Genomic DNA, 17,536 nt, shown 5'->3' on the forward strand with positions numbered 1-17,536 from the left:
CATTAATGTGAAATATTAATACACCCCATTATATGCCAACATATCCTTGTAAGTCTCTGTGCATCGCCGCATACCCCGGCCGGCATAGCCCGGTTCACCAGCGAGCGCTCGTGCCTCGTAGCGCTCGCGACCCGAGCGCGGCTCCTCTCGGCGGGAAGATGGGAGATGGAGCTCGCGCGGTGACGCGAGGCTGCACACCCAAAAGTTTCGCGGGGAAAAGGCGCCTCGTGCACCACCTGTGTGTTTCCCGCCCGCTCGAATGTGATGCCTTTCACGTTCGGAACGTTTAGGGGTGGAGGGGGGGGGAAGGCTCTTCTTCCTAACTATTTTTTAATGTCGTAGTGAGATTTTATGCGCTGCTCAGCCCGGCGAAGTGGCGGACTACGGTAAAATACACCGCGCTGAATACTCGATGAGAGGCTACCTGGCTCGTGGGCACGTGCGCTGCCGAGAAGCTTCCCACCTGCCGCGGGAGGACAGCGCGTGAAAGTGGGCAAAGTGGACGGTCTGCGACAGCATGGTGCTCCTCAGAGTGCTGCTGCTGCTGCCCCTCAGCATGATCTTCATCATCACGGGTGAGCCGCCCGCCTCTTCTGTTTACCCTGCTTTACTCTGCCCGTGCCGTGCGTGTGATGCATTTGTCTCAAAAGCCTGGCCGCGCACACGCGCGCACACACTTTCTGTCTCGACTAGTCTAGTCGTGCCCCCCGCGTCGCCCTGCCTGCGTCTCCTGCGTGCTGCTGACAGCTCGTTGCTTCGTTCGTGTTGCTTTGTGTTGCTTCGTGTTGTTTCGTGTACACACTTTATTTTATTTAAAGCGTTTGGAAATCCTCTCACTCACTGCCTCCCCCCCCGCCCGTCTCATTCATTGTCCGTCGGATTTTATGGCTCTCCGTCGTATGGAAAAGAGCTCCCTCAGGTCACACACACTGACTGACTACTAGTACCAGGGCAGAGCCTAACACACACCTCACATTTATTCACACACTTCACATTAACACTAACAGAGTCCATATTATCACACTCCTAACATTGTGACAGCAATGATTAACACAAACTTCACGTTACCATACTAACAGTAACTCACACAAAATGAACATTAACACAGACTTCACATCATCACACAGTTAATCATTAATGTTAACATAAATTTCACATTAGCGCACACTTAACATTAACGTAGACTTAATATTAACATAAACTCCACATTTACACACATTTAATATTAACATTAACTTGACAGGGTGTAACATTAACACTAACTTATTCTTAGTTACCATAGGTTGCATGTTTTAATGTTAACATTCACTTTTAATGTGACTGACCACCAAATGTGGGCCATCATAATAAACAACAAACTTATTAAAAAGAACTAAAATAAACCGGGGAAAAAAATCTGTTAAATATATAAAGAGCAAAAAATCTGATACATCCATCAATTTGAAGGATAGCTAGCGTTGATTCCCACAATTTTGTGCAGAAATGTGTATTTCCTCTAAACACAAGGAGAAGTGATAATGAGTAAACGCTGAGGGAGTGTGACGTTAATAGAATTTTCTGTAGAGGAGTGAAATGTTGAGTGCAACACAATCCTTGAAATAAAAACAGTCTGGCTTCAAAGGAAATTAATCCCCTTATTATTTTACTATTTTTAGTTTTCCACTTACATTTGCCTGTAATTACTTGTTTGCTAGATCACTTACTCTTTGAGTCCTTTTCATTAGTTCACATTTAAGTACCAAGATGGGGGTTGATGTGTCCCACAATATATTTAAATATAACTCAGTTCAATGCTATTGATAATATTTTTGCCCCAGATCTCCGTCTGGTTGATGTCATTCATTTAACAGGTCCACAACACAAACTGATGAATACTTTCACCCTCCCACACACTTGTATTTAAGGGCTCTCATAACATTTCCAAAAGATCACAGCCATCTCAAAAAATGCTGACAAAACACCGTTAATCTGGTGAGACAAGAAAACATTTTAATGTCTTAATAGAGAATTACCTGTTCAAACCAATATGTTTTATACAACAGGTAGCACACCCTGTGTACAGAAAAATTAAGATAAATTTTGCAAGGAAAATACGTGACTATATTGAAAAAACAAACAATGATTCACACAGCTCTCTTAAAATCATAATGTCACATTTCAGAGTATTACTCTCCTTTGCTTTGCCTGAGAATTGTGCATTGTTGAGTGAAATTAACACAGCAATACATGCAAATAAGCCAGCTGTCCACTGGTGTAAGTCTATCACCAGTATTGGAGGCAGAACATACGGGCTGATCACCACGTTAGGATGCCGTGCGGAAGAACGCGTCTCAGAAAAGCCACATGTGCCACCAAAACACTTCTGGTTACCAGTGATCTGTGGTTCCTGGTGTAGAAACCATCTCTCAGACACTGCTGGATTTTTCAGACATTAAGATAATAATGTGTGTCACTGATGAAGCATAAATATAACATCTACAAAATATATGAAATATATATGTTCCAATTATTCTGAAGGGGGGTGCGGTGGCGCAGTGGGTTGGACCGGGTCCTGCTCTCCGGTGGGTCTGGGGTTGAAGTCCCGCTTGGGGTGCCTTGCAATGGACTGGCATCCCATCCTGGGTGTGTCCCCTCCCCCTCCAGCCTTACGCCCCGAGTTGCCGGGTTAGGCTCCGGTTCTCCGCGACCCTGTAGGGGACAAGCGGTTCAGAATATATTCTGAACAATATAGAAGTAATATCTGTTTAAAATCGGTTTACTTTCCACGTACCTTATTCCAAGCACCCTGTTGTATAGATCTACTTTTTTTTAAACTGAGCTATCATCCTCTTTTTAAAAGGGCATAATATTAATACCAAGAATAATAATTTAATTACTTGAGTACATCACAATTTTAAATGGCATGTTTGCTTTGCAGAAACTTTTATCAAACTTGACGTTCATTGCTTACAGTTTTATACTTGAACCCATTTCTTATTCATGATCAACAGACCTCCAAACCAGTTTCATCATGACTCAACCTTTCATTACTTTAAATTTAGCCTAAATAGACATGACATTTTCAACCAATGTATCTACTATGTCTTTTTGATAAATGTATATAACCTGATGTTATGTCAGTTTGATTGTACCACCAGCCCTCTCCGTTCATCCAGTGGAATCAGGCAGTAGAGGTTTACAGACAATATCATGATTAATCATTGCGATGGCTGCTCTTTTTGTATATATCATTATCTGCAGACATAATTCATTTGGAGTCCTGGGGTTGAGATTTTTTTCTGACTTGGATCTCCGGAACCCCTGGTGTAAAAGTGGACTTGCTTTGATTTGTGCATGTAAATGAAGCACATATTAACTTACTACTAACCATGTGGAAGTAAGATGTGCGTGATTGGTATTCTGGTCATAAATGCGCTCTGCTCAGTGTTGATGTGTAGACTGGTTTTACAGACTAGTTCAGACCACAGCCGCCTACATTACTGCTGCCCAAGAAACACAGTGTATACACAAAAGAATCAACCAAGGAGGGTACGTGCATTGAGTTCAGTCATAAAGGTTTGGGAGAGTGAATATGTGTGTGTTTCTGGTTAACCTTGATTTGAAATTCATAGCGACCTCACGGGCCTTTGAAAATGACCTCCGTCCATGGTTCAGCTAATCACCCAGTTATTGAGGGAGTTTTGAGGCTGGGAGTTGCTTGCTGCCAGATTAATAAAATCCGTATGAGTACCATGCTCTCACTTCCGCTGCATTGCATCAGGAAAGTATCACATCTGCATTGAGGGTGATCTGTTCCTTGTTCAAGTTTAGGTTCAATTGTCATGGCTACTTGGCTTAAAAAATGACTCAGTCATAATGTTGGGGCAGCTGTACAGAACATATTGCAAACATTTTATAAATCATACAACAATTATTTCTCAGTTTTCCATTTTTCAAATATGACTTGAAACCACTCGGCTTGCCGAAAGATTTATTCGGTGAAGCCACATGTTTTCATCATTTTGTGCTGTTGTTCCCCTTATCTGAACCCACTCTTGAACTTTCGTTCCTTCGTGGTTATATTGCTAATAACATTTCCTAACCACTCGGCCTTTGTTGACCATGGAGATATCCACTTCTTTCACTTCTGTCACTTCTTTTCTAACCTGTCCATCAATATCTGCCATTGATTTAAAATTGAAGAAGGCATCAACCAGTCTTTACACAGTACTTTTTCATGTCTTTTCATCTTTAACTAAATTTTAACTCCGTGAAGTTAAAAATTGTCCGTAAGTGGTTTTTGCATTCCACATTGGCCTATAGGCAAGAGTAGCAACCACCATGTGTTTTTAAGCCCCAGAATGGGCTCCATTCTTGGATCCTCAAGAAATTTGCTCTGTTAGGGTTTCCAATTGTAAAAAATGATAGAATGAAATAGGAAATGAGAATACATTACCTTTTGATTAGTTTATGCAGTGACAAGTCGTTTCCTGCCACTCGTGCATTATGTTTGTCATGACAGACTGTTTTCCCAGTGTACTGCGTTCTCCATGAGTGAGATGTTACTCACATAGGGTGACCATGCTGTGTTTGAATTTGATTTTAATCGTAATGTGTGCCCTTACCCAGCATGTGTCTAATTGAAGTGTGCTTCTGTCTAATTATGATGCCAGATAATTATTCTGTGTGTGTTTAACAGCTGTGTGACTTGCAATCTAAATTTAAGTCCCATATTGCACTCAGAAATAAGTACGATATACTTATGTAACTGTGCCTTGGACAGTCCCACGGTTGATAAATCTGGTGAACTACACTGTAAGTCCATTGTGATCTCTGCAGCTGTGTCCGCCACTCGTTTTGTCCTGGTTCCATCTCTAACAGAAGTCCTCTGTCACCTCTGCACAGGCAGTCCAGAGGCCTCCTCGACCCCCTCCCAACCTGCAATGGACTGCCTGGAAGCGGAGCATGGCTGCGTGCTGGACCCAGGTTGCACGCCGTCCTACAGGGTGCTGGAGTACTGTGCAGCCGAGGAGGCTGTTTCCCCGCTGGGGCCTGAGGCACGGCGGGAGTGCTTGGAAGCCCAGAACTCTCTGCAGCAGTACCAGCCCCTGTTGGCTTGCAAATGCCAGCGTGGTTCACGTAGGGAAGAGCCCTGTCTCAGGGTCTACTGGACTGTGCGATTCTCACAGGGTTAGTGAGCTTGCCTGTCACACACCCTCTTATAGTTATGAGATATTCTGCATTGTGCTTAACACAAGGAAAATCATGAGTCATTGCCCTTTCTCATGCAGTACATGGATGTCCTGTGTGTATCCATGTCTGTGAAGGTGTGTAGTACTGGCAGCTTGAAACTGCCTGCGTGTGCACACAGAAGTGCGCATATATGTGTCAAAGAGGATTTATGATCACATCGAATTGCATCCAGCAAACTACGCTGGAGGGAGAACAGCCTCTGGATGACAGTTCTGGAAACTGTCTCAGATCATGAAACTTTACCTGATCTACAGCATATGTTTTTCATCTAAGCTCACAGACGGCCATATATTATCAGCTATAATATATTATTCTGGTTCGGATTCGCTATTAAATAAAATGTCATTATTTAAATAAATATGTACAGTATAAACATTTTTAAACTGACACCACTTTTTAAGGATTATGAGAACAGTCAGAATTCTGCAGGCTATATTATGGAATTAGAGGTACTCTTGCAGTCTGCAACCCCACTGGTTACAGTACCATATATTTCTGCATTTATATGTGCTACTCTGCCTCCTTTGCTGCTGCCACAGGCAAGGATGACTATCACGTGTCACCATATGAAGACTTGGAGCTGGAGCTGGTGAGGCACATTGAGATGTCACGTATGGCATCCATCGTGGCAGGTGCTGCCCCCTACATACCACCAGTTTTCACCTTTAAGCATCCCTAATGTGTCCTTAATTCTTCAGTTAGTGGCATGAGTGTGTTTCCATGATTATATGCCCCCTGCAGCCTCCTCTCTCCCACCGAGCGGGCAGAACCTGTGCCTGAAGGCAGCGCAGGACTGCGGCCTCTATGAGAAGTGTGGCTCTCTGCGCTCCGAGTACGTGGTAGCTTGCACCAAGCTGGCACCCGGCTCCGACCGCTGCAACCGGCAGAAGTGTCACCGTGCGCTGCGGCGCTTCCTGGAGCGTGTGCCCGAGGAGTACAGCTTCAGTCTGCTCTTCTGTCCCTGTGCTGACGCACTGTGCGGGGAGCGCCGCCGCAAGACCATTGTTCCCTCCTGCTCTTATGAGGAGCGGGGCAGCAAACCGAGCTGCCTCAGCCTGCGCGGCTACTGCCTAAGGGATGAGCTGTGCAGGTCAGTGGCCGGGGTGGTGTGGGGGGTCGATGGCGAAGCCTGGGCAATCGGAGAGTTGCAGCGTGAGCAATTGGCTGTGTGTGATGGAACTGATGTGCATTTCATTTGCACTTGTATTCTATCACACACACCCAGGGAGTGAGATATGTGTCACCTGCAAGCGAAGAGAAACCCTCACCTTATCTGCTAATTTATGTCAGTGGGTCTGTTCTGCATCTCATATTCATGCCTGACAACGTCATTCATTTTCATAACACCTACGTTTCACTCCCAGTCTTTCTAAATTCTTAAATTTCACTGTGCGGCTCTCTTCAGCCCAAGACTCTCTATGCCCCTTTGATTTTCAAATTAAATCCAGGAAGACCTCACACATTTTAAGATTAGAAGAAAATTACAGTGGAAAAAAAGAGCAAGAAGCTAAATGTGCAGATCTGCAGTCTGTTTGAAAAAGATAATATTAACAGTTTTTGGAGAACCTACCCAATCTACAGGGACACACGGTGATGTAGAAAATTATGTGTGAGCAGACAAAGGGTGTGGAATGAGAGAAGGTGTATAGAAGTGGTTAAATTGAAAGAACATGGCAGAAGTGTGCGTGTGTACGTGTGCGAAGGGTTTTAGCGTTCAGCTGTTTCAGAACTGAATGGCAGGATGATGGCGCATGTAATGGGCTCATCATGACCAAATAACGGGGCTATTGGAGAGACATTATGCTTTGTGACAGATTGCCAGGGTCCACTGTCTTCTGGACAGTTTGAAGATTTGTCTGTTTGGGAGTAGGTGGCAGATGTTGGTCTCGAGGTGATGTGAATTATGAAGGCACACACTTGTTTAAGAGGAACACGTTAAAAAGTGTTGCTTTCATCTGTGTGCTTTCTCGTGTTAGCTTGATCCTGCAGCTGAATTTATCACCCTTGCCAGCTAGAGCAGTCACCGAGACAGGACTTTAATGCTGCCGTTTCCAGTGTCTTCCACACAGCAAGCGCACTGTTTTCCCACTTCACTGATTTCACTCTTACCACTTACACAGCCACTCAGGATGCTCAGGGAAACACCAGAGAAATTCATAGCTTTGTGTAAATGAGAACTCATTGAGATCAACAAAGACAAATATTTTTTACGGTGAAATTTCCTTTAGAAATTCTGTGTTGCAGTTTTACACTTGTTGTTCCTACAGCCTGTATCAGAGGTAGGAATTTGCAACATTCTGAAAAAGGAAGAAACTGTAATTATTTATGTGATTGTTGGGTTATTTTTTAGATTCTTAATGCTTTTTTGACTGTCTTTGGAACAAGGGTAAAAAGATGTTTCTGTGACTTTAGAGGTCCATGTATAAATTACCATAACTTCTACACTATCAACAGATAATATATGCACGTTAAAAAAATTATGCCAAGAGCACATTAATGACTGCACAGTGGCACAAGGAGTAGAATTGCTGTCTCATAGCGCCTGGGTGGTGTGAGAGGATGTGGGTTTGATCCCCGATCAGTCTGTGTGGAGTTTACATGATCTCCCTGTGTCTGCATGGGTTTCCTCCCACATTCCACAGATATGCTGTTCAGGTGGATTGGTGACCCTAAAGTCACCCATAGTGTGTGTTTGTAAATGACAGAAAAAGTGTGTTTTACTGGTAGATGGATGAGTAACTCATTGTAAGTAGAGTATCTAGCAGTGTAAGTCACCTTGGTGAATAAGGTGTGGGCTAATGTTACTACATAGTGTTCACTGGAAGTCACTTTGGAGCAAAGTATCTGCTAAATGAATCAATGTAATGACTCCAGTAAGTCTGACATGGCCATTATTGACCTGTTATGCATTAAGTAGCATACATACACACAGACTGAAGAAAGAAATCATAGTTCAAGGATGGGAACACCTTAAGGAATCAAGCAGGAACCTGTAGATAATGATGTAACTTATTATTGGTCACCTGTAATACTGTAATTTACAACCAAAACACATATTCCTTCTTCTTGGTATATATTTCAGAAGAATGTATGTTTGGCAGACAATAGATGCAATAATGGAGACAGCTGGAAGCCTAGTGGTTAGCATTACTGCCTTTAGACTCAAAAGTTGTAGGTTCTAATCCCATCTCCAGATGTAGTACCCTTGAGCAAGGTACTTACCTTATATTGCGCCGTAGAATTACCCAGCTATATAAATGCGTAAATAATTGCAGGTAGCTTAATATTGTAAGTTGGTTTGAAGAAAAGCGTCAGCTAAATGTGAAGTACTAGTGGCAGCAGAATTTTAGGAGAACATGAATGATTTGTCCTGTCACTCTTCTGTCATATTTCTAATAGCAACAGACCAGCAGTTGTCACTGTAGGTAAAGCGCAGTAAATCATTGTGTAGCAGGTCAATGACAAAGAACTCTCTGACTGTTTTCTGTGTTTCTTGTTTTTGCTTGTGTGTGTGTGTGTGTGTGTGTGTGTGTGTGTGTGTGTGTGTGTGTGCGCGCGCGCGCGCGCATGCACTGGTTGGCTTGTCTCAGGTCCAGACTAGCTGATTTCCAGCACAACTGCCAGCCCTCCGCCCATTCCCCCTCTGGGTGCCTGAGAGAGAGTGGAGCCGTTTGCCTCAAGGCCTATTCTGGCCTCATAGGTGAGAGGTAGTAAAGTAGAGATGTGCAGGGTGGGAGCAGGATGGTTGGATGAGGAGCATGAACAGCAGATAGGAGGGTGGAAAACAGAGAAAGGTGCAGCAGCCGTAGGGGGTTTGAAGACCTGATGCTGGTTGTTCTGGCATGCAGTGAAAGGTGAGGGAACGTCAGGTTTGGCCAGAGGGTGCAATGTGTGAATGCTGACTCCAGCTGACCTCCCCTCTCTCTGCTGTCCTTCCCCCCTCAAGGCACCATCATGACTCCTAACTACGTGAGCAACAGCAGCATGGAGGTGTCTCAGTGGTGCAGTTGCGAGGGCAGCGGGAACCAGTGGCAGGAATGTCTGCGCGTCCTACACATGTTCAGTGACAACGGCTGCCTACGTGAGTTTCACCCGAGCGTGAAGCACAGCGCTGGCCATCACCTCTGTGCTCTCTGTTACACGGCACACACTCACCGCAACCGCGACTGATGCTTCTCGCTCTCCCGGTCCAGGGAATGCTATGAGTGCCGTAGGCAGCACGCCACCCCGCCCGGTGGAAAAGACATCGCCCCCACCTCCACGCCCCACCCCCAGCCCCTCGCCTCCCACCCAGCGTGATGTCATGGGTGCCGATGCTCTGCCAGACCTCAGCACTGTGAGTACTGACTCATGTGGTGAAAACCTGCCATTGCGCTGAAGGGATGAGATGCGGTGTGAGTCTTAGACTTAACCAAAATGGTGTGGTTTCAAATCCCAGGAGGAGAAGTGCTGTTGCAGCCTTGACTGCGGTATTTAGCCCTAATAGCGTTGGTAAAATATTAATCTGTATAAACATACAAAATAGCAAGCTGGGCAAACTACTTAGGATCAAGGAACCTGCTAAGCAAAAAAGTGATAAAATGTGGTTAAAAGTAGATGCTCAGTTTTGCGTCTGAGTTATCTAAAGTGCACGTCGCTGGACCGCCGTCGATCCCCCTTTCCCATTATAAAACACAGTTCGTACCCGAAATCCAAACGGAGAAAGGAAAGCGGTGTCACGCTGAGCAGACGTGACCAAACACAGCATCTCCCCCTCTCTCTCTGTCTGTCTCTCCTCTCTTCTCTTTTTCCCATCCTCTGTTTGAGAGGATTAGCTGGAGGTGTTTGCAGGAGGCACCGCATCAATCCGCTAGTATTAATATTCATTTATTCGAGCCCATCTGTCTCCTTCCCTTCCTCTCTATCCTAATCCTTCTGACTCTTTCCTTTTCTCCGCCTTTTTCGTTCACACCTCCTTTTCCATCGTACCCTCCCACTGCTTAAACCTCACCACCTCCTTTTCGTATTTCCGTCTTCCTGCGACCGCCTCGCTCACTCATGCCTTCCTCCTCTTCACTCATGCCTCCTCGTTTGCCAGTGATCTTTCACATCCCCTGTTCTTTGGGGGCTTTCACAGTCTCATCAGGGTCCTCGCCCTCCTGTGTGCTCTCCCTTTCTCTCTGAACTCTTTCCCCTCCTTTATTCACAGGTGGAAGAACCTGAAGATAAGGAGGAGGAAGGAGAATTCAATGTGATTCCTCCATACTCAAAGGAGTCCACTGTGGGCTCCAGCGCCTGCGGTGGCCTTTGGGGGTCTGCGGACCAACCGCTCTTGCTGCTCATCCTACTGCTGCTGCTTTGTGTCACATTGAGATGGGGGTGCTGAGGGTAGAGACTCCCTCTGCTGCCTCCGGTGCCAAAAAACACACAAGAAACAGACAAACATGCTCACTCACCCAGTGACTTTGACAAAGGAGTTTTGGAAGGGGGGGAGTGCAGAGGACAAGATGCAGGAGGGAGAAAGAGGAGAATTGCTTAAAAATGGTCAGTGTGTCTTTTCCCATTCCTTCTCTTGCTTTCCCTCTATCTCTTGGATCTGTTAGGTAATCAGATCTGATCAGTACCCTCCTCCCCCACCCACCCGCCCCTCGAAATGTAGGCTGGAGACTGATAATCAGCCACACATAAAACAGCAAATAAGCAGGCGCAGAGTAAGTTGCACAGCTAAGTGAGTTGTTTGTTGAATTAATAAGTAGTGTCTGGGTGAATCAATATGCTGTCCAACGCCTCATTCGAATAACGGTGTCTCAGCTCTCAGCCTCAGTGACTTGTGCTATGGGCAAGGTTCCTTGCTTCAGCATGCGAAAGTGGATAAAAAAAACGATAATGAACAGTGATAATAGCGAGGCCAGGCAGTCGATATTTAATGCTTGGGTTGCTTTTTAATTTCAGTTTTGGTTTTATTTCATGCCATGTCGGTCTTAGTAAAATGCCCTAATGTTCTAGGATTGATAGTCAGTGCAGCACAGTAAAAATATTTCTTTCCTTCTCCTCTGTCCTCCTCCTTCCCTTTTTTCTGGTTTCTGCATTGGGAAGGATGTGTAAATTCTCCTTTGCTAAACCTTTTCGTTCCATCTCTTTCAGCCTCGGCCTTCCAAAGGAGGGTATCCTGTGGACTCCAAGGCTGTCAGTACTTTTTGTAGCCACTTCCAATGAAACAGCAAATCACCTTGCAATTTAACCTTTACTTTAAAAGGCACAGAACAGCATTGCTCCTTGACTGGTGAGATAGTTAGAAGGAGGGGAAAAAAGCAACGGTAAAGACGACGATAAAGAGGGAGAAAAGGAGAAGCCTTTTGCCCTGTTATTTATCTTTTGCTCAGTTTCTTGTTCTCCAGCCCTCCCCAGGAGTAGAATCTGAATCACAGCCATTAAACATCAGAAAAAGGAGCGATGAGGGCTCCTTTCTACCAGACACGACTGGGTCTCTGACTTTCACCAAAGGCGTAGATGATGAAACAAAACCCTGACAAACAGAATAGTAAAAAAAAATCCATGAGTGATGTTACACGGCAGAGGCAGGAGCAGTCTGGGTTTGAACTCCGGGGAGAGAAGAAGTAATTTAACTGCTGTCTGGGGCAGACATTTTTTTTCTGTGTGTTGCCGTGGTTTCAGGTAGTCGATATGCCACGGCATGAAATGTTGCTATCTTTTTCGGGTGTTCTAGGGCACTGAAATGGAGAAAGAGCAGAGAGGGGGAGGTGCAGAAAGTCTTTAGCCAACGCCAGGCTGCAAAGCATCCCAGTGCCTGTAGTCCCCCCCACCACCTGATAAATCTTTTCTTGTCTTTTTTTTTTTTTCCTCTTTCTTCTCACTTTCTTGTTCAGAAGTTTTGCTGATGCAAAAGTCTCCCGCAATTTCCTTTTGGTGCAGAAAACAAACTTCTGCTTTGGGGGGCAGAGGAGGGGGTGGCAGTGGTAAGAAGGATTGTCGATGGGGGGAGGAGTGGGCTCAGCGTTCTGATATGAAAGATGGATTGGGGGGCCTGTGTTCCATCTCTCTCTCTCTCTCTCTCTCTCTCTCTCTCTCCCCCTCGCTCTCTTTCTCTCTCTCAGATATGGATGCAAAAGTAATCTGCTGTTCAGCTCCAGTCAGAGTTTGTATTTAAAACCATTTAAAAATAAAACTGCTGAATGTGTTTCTGAGGATGTGGAACCATAAGCCATGGGGCCTTCAGACAGATTAGGCCAAAAATTAAGGGGTTCATTAAAAATCTCGGAGACTGACTCCGAAAAATAATATTCCCCTCAAGTGTACACATGGATATTTATGATGATTGTTGTTATTTAGCAGTCGTTTCTGTGCTTGTTTGGTGAAAAAGTATGATTATGATTATTATGAGTATGGTTTTTCTATTTTGATCCCAACTCATTTAGTGGTGACAGTGTTGGCTGCTTTTTCAGGCATTCCCTCTACTCATGAGTGAGGCACAGCAGCCTAAAGGGTGATTGTTTTTATAAGAGAAATAGGGAGGGAGACTGAGCAAAAGATGGAGTAAAAGAGTGAGGGCTGGTGGGGGGCACATAAGGCTCTCGGCAGCAACAGTCTTGTAGACGTCTCAGATTTATTTTCATGCCTGGAGTTGTGAGTCAAGCCTGTGTTCCGCTGTGTTACTCCAGCGCTTTTATGTCCACAGCTGGGTGTCAATATGTGTCCATGTCAGCAGACCCCAAAGAAAACAGCTTTTTAATCATCGTCCGCATTGGGAGCGATTCAGACCTTCTCTTTCTTTGTTTTTTTTTTTTTTTTTTTTTTTTAACTTCTCAGATGTCCTGACCTGTTCTTTTTTTTTTTTTTTTTTTTTTTTTCCCCCCAGCATGTCTCCTGTGTCAGTTCCTGAGTGATCATTTATTCTTGCGCTGGTTTAAATCTGTCTATAGCTGGACACTGTTGAATTAATGAAGCTTTAAAATTGAGTTTTTTCCCAAAAAATAACCCCCTTCTGCTGCAGCGCATCCATTTTTTTTGGCTGTTGATCCCATTGCAGAGATGCTTTGCAAAAAAAGTTGAAGGTTATAGTTTCATATTGTCATTATGGATTTTTGGAGCATTGACTGTCCGTTTCAGAATGAGTGTTGTATGAAGCTAGACCCTGTTATGTAATTCATTGTTCTTGCTGTTGGTAAAGATGTTCATGAAGCTGGCGGTAGTGATGGTGCTTTCTGTCCTCACACACCTGTACCTTCTAGGTGAATATTTTGTGAAGCCTGGTCATACACCCGCTCTTGAGTGTCTGACTGTATTTTGGTCTGTAAACGGGACCCAGAACCGGCTGCCCTCTGAATACCCTGTTAAAACATCCAACACCCAAGTGAAAACTCTGGAGACAATTCCATAAACAAGATTATTACAGATGTCACATCATCTTGTAAAAAGATCCAGTGGCAGTACCTGTATTCGATATAATAACTTATTTGCTTCTGGATTCCAGAAATACCCCCCTCCAAAGTGACTGTGAACAGAACCCAACTTCTCGCACAAATTTGCCACTGGCTGCCTGAACCCAGTTCCGAACAGTGACGCGGTTTGCTTTGCGCATATCTTTGTCTCTCAAGGTACATCTTGTGCTGCACAGTCGTCTTTCCCTTCGGTATTTGACTGCATTCAGACATTGTCAGTGTTGTTCTTCTCTATCAAACGTGGAAGGAAAAAATAACAGTGAAGTGTAAAACACACATGAAATAAAAAGGATTACATTTCATACATTACCTGGAGCTTCCTGTGTGATTTCTGGCATGTCAAAAGGACAGAGTTACACCGAGCTTCTCGAGAGGATTAACGGCAGCCCATGTATTGAAGATAGTTGTCAACGAACTCCCTGGCGTACCCTTATTACCGCACATTGGTAAAATTGTAGTAATAGCATCACATTGTTATGAAGTCATGGTTGGAGTCACAGGCAGTTTGAAATTCAAATGTGAAATGTATTAGCGAGGAAGGGACTTGATGAATGACAGACCGGCAGAGTAAGTGAGACCTGTGAATAATTCAGCTTCATTGAAATGTTTGTCTCGTCCAGGTCCATCGACGGTTCAGGGTCGACGCTTTGCATCATTTTAGAAAAGCTTGTTTCTCACGTTAAGAGGAAAACACGCGAGAGGTCATTCGGCCCTTCATCAATTACACTTGTCATGCCTTCTAAATGACTGACAACTAACAAATTAAATCTTGCAACCCGTGACCAGCATATGTCAAATATATAATGTTTACGAAAATAAGGATAATCTTAAATTAAGGAAAAAGAAGCAACGTGATGTTACGGAGGTTATGGAAGTTGATAAACTAATGTGTAAGCTAGAAGAAGGGTGTGACTGGCAGAGTAAAATTCATTAACTGTTTGTCTTGTTGCAACGTGTGTTACTAACCCCGACTGCTCAAAATCACAGAGCCCCACAACATTCGAGCATGTCTGCACCCAACGGGATTTCTTTTTTTACGCATCATGGGCATCACAGAAATAGGGCTCCTTGACATTTTTTCAGTTCTGTATTTCTGGAATTCATTCAAATCTCCTGAAGCATTAAAAAAACCTATATGTAGACATTAACATTGGCCAGTTCCTCACTAGCCTGGAGTAAGTCTTTGATAACAGTGTCAGAAACAGGTTATTTGTACAGGGCGTAATGCTTGTCAAATGTCATTACTAATTATGAAGCATTTAACATAACCATGATGTACTGTCATCTTCAACATTTACATATTTAGCTGACACTTTTCTCCAAAACAACTTGCAGTGTTAATCAAGCTACAATTATTTACCCAGTTATACAGCTTTGGTAATTTTACTGGAGTAGTTCAGGGGAGGTACCTTGTTCGGGGTACTGCTGCTGGAGGTGGGATTCAATCCAGTGGGTCCAAAAGCAGCAGCTCTAACCACCACCCTGTCGACAGCTTATCGTTGGTAAAACGCAGGAGTAAAGTTCTAAGAGTATAGATTCCCTCCTCATTTCTTCAGCATATATCAACATTTATTCGTTTAGCCAGTTTTTTCCCCCTAAAGCAGCTTACACTGTTAAAGTATTTAAACTGATTTAACCTTTCATACAGCAGGGTCATTTTTACTGGAGTAATTCAGGATCAGGTCCTTGCTCTAGGGTACTGCAGCAGGAGGAGGTAGGATGTGAAGCTGGGGCCTTCAAGTCCAAAGGCAACAGCTGTAACCCCGACACACCTGCTGCCCGTGGCCCACGGTGCGTTCGCACAGGGAATAGGTAAATATTTGTAGAGAGACACACTCACAAGACCGAAAACATAGTTGTTATGGGTCCTGCGATGGGGGGGTTCCGACAGCGTGGAGACGGACCCAATGCCCATCATAAGGAGTCATTTAGGATCATAGTGTACCTGTAACAATTTTCTCTGCTGAAGTGCTTATCGTAACCATTCGGCAGCCCGAAGCCTCTTCAGCGGGGACAAAACGCCACCCCCCGCCCCCCTTCGAAAAGGTGGTGCTCCCGCCTCCTGCTATCTGCTGTTCCCTCTTTGCCAAGACGAGGGAAAATAAGTCTTCTGATTGCTTTTTTAAATTATAAAATCCCCACAGGAATCCATTCTTCTCCTCCCATCATTTAACAGGATGAAGTGTGTAGAAGCAACAGAAAAACTGTTCAAAGCTTTTAATCTGTTAATGGAACAGTACGGGGGGTAGTTTACTCAAAGCCTTAATGTCTGCATCCAGCTCACTAATGCCCATTTAAATATTAATGATGCCAAGCAAGTAAACAATATCCAATAATCTCAGTCCGGATGAACAGCAAAAGTGCAGAAAACCTCGGAGTTCCTGATGCGCAGCATTTACACCGCAGAGGGTAACGGTCAGATGAGTGTCCGTGTCAGGTAACGGCAAGACTGCGGCCGGGGAATGTTAGGCAAACCAATGTCATGCATGGGGTGAATGGGGAAATTGCACATGTATTATAATCTAGTGTGACATTTTGCTTCCCTTACCAGTACAGACAGTGGTCGCTGCCTGGGGCAGGGAAAACCAAGGGCTGATGGATATAGGGCCAGCCAGGTGCATGCACACACACACACACACATACACACACACACACGCACACACACACACACACACACACGCACGCACGCACACGCGCTTGTCCACCTTCCGGCTGCATCCCACTGCAACCGATAGGATGCGATTCCACTGTGCGGCTAAACAGATGGGAAAAATATCACTATGAAATGGATTATTTTTATGTTGGGCAAAAACTGCCAAAACAACATAATCTTAAAGATGTTAATAAAAATTACAGTAAATGAAGCAGGAAGTGTTATTCAGTGACTTTTATGTACAATATCAGTTAAATGATGGAGTTCATGTACTTGACGCCAGACTTTCTTGGGCCAAAAAGAAGAAAAAGAAAACAGATATTTGAAGAGTGGAAGTTAGGGTTAGGAGCTGCTTGGTGGTGCAGCAAATAGCACTGGAGCCTCACAGCACCTGGATTATGTGACCGGTAGAACCCTTCGGCAAGGTACTTACCCTACATTGCTGAAGCAAAATTACCCAGCTGTACACATTTTTTTATTGATCAGACCCTTTTCTCTGAAGCAACTTCCAATGAACTCTATGTAGTGTTTTTAGCCCACACACCTTATTCACCGCGGTGACTTACACTGCTAGATACACTACTTACACTGGGTCACTCGTCCATACATCAGTGGAACACACACTCTCTCCATCACTTGCTATGGGTAAACCTGAATAGCATGTCTTTGGACCGTGGGAGGAAACCAGAGCACCTGGAGGAAACCCATGCAGACATGAGGAGAATGTGCAAACTCCACACAGACCGAGCAGGGATCGAACCCACATCCGCTCGCGCCGCCCAGGCACTGTGAGACAGCTGTGCTATCATATCACCCACATAATGGGTAAATAACTGTAAAAGAGAAAAGTGTCAGGTAAACAACTGAAGAGATTTCATTGTTCTGCGTCTATTATAAGTGTCCTTAAAAAAAGTGTTGGGTAAATACTACATATTAGTCATTGCACGTCACTTTGGAGAAAAGTGTTGCAAAGTAAATGAACCAGAACTAAGCGAAAAATTTGAAATACATGGGTCCAAAGGGCAAGTGTTTTAAGGACACAGACATGGGGAACACGTGAAGGAGGAGGCAGTGTCATTGTCTGGGGCTGCTTTACTACTATCAGAATTGGCGGTCTTTACCACACCTGTAGCAATTTGAACCAGCATGGTCATCATAGAATACTTCATAAACATGCAGTTTCATCAGGGTGGTATTTGACCCGTCCTTCATT

At 44.4% G+C, this 17,536-nt stretch overlaps 1 protein-coding gene across 1 annotated transcript; it reads left to right on the forward strand.

Moving 5' to 3' along the window:
* Positions 1-166: 166 nt before the first annotated feature.
* Positions 167-13,019, forward strand: LOC108934144 (GDNF family receptor alpha-4-like). Its single transcript, XM_018751676.2, has 8 exons — positions 167-575; positions 4,885-5,169; positions 5,772-5,864; positions 5,974-6,322; positions 8,823-8,932; positions 9,179-9,313; positions 9,426-9,568; positions 10,421-13,019. The coding sequence occupies exons 1-8, from the start codon at positions 518-520 to the stop codon at positions 10,595-10,597; spliced, it is 1,350 nt and encodes a 449-aa protein (XP_018607192.2). The 5' UTR covers positions 167-517; the 3' UTR covers positions 10,598-13,019.
* Positions 13,020-17,536: the final 4,517 nt, after the last annotated feature.

This window comes from Scleropages formosus, chromosome 4 (genome assembly GCF_900964775.1).
Source record: "Scleropages formosus chromosome 4, fSclFor1.1, whole genome shotgun sequence".
NCBI classification, from domain to species: domain Eukaryota; kingdom Metazoa; phylum Chordata; class Actinopteri; order Osteoglossiformes; family Osteoglossidae; genus Scleropages; species Scleropages formosus.

Coding starts and splice junctions, on each gene's coding strand:
- LOC108934144 (XM_018751676.2), top strand. CDS start 518: ATGGTGCTCCTCAGAGTGCTGCTGCTGCTGCCCCTCAGCATGATCTTC. Junction 8,933..9,178: donor GGCCTATTCTGGCCTCATAG/GTGAGAGGTAGT, acceptor TCCCCCCTCAAG/GCACCATCATGACTCCTAAC. Junction 9,569..10,420: donor CTCTGCCAGACCTCAGCACT/GTGAGTACTGAC, acceptor CTTTATTCACAG/GTGGAAGAACCTGAAGATAA.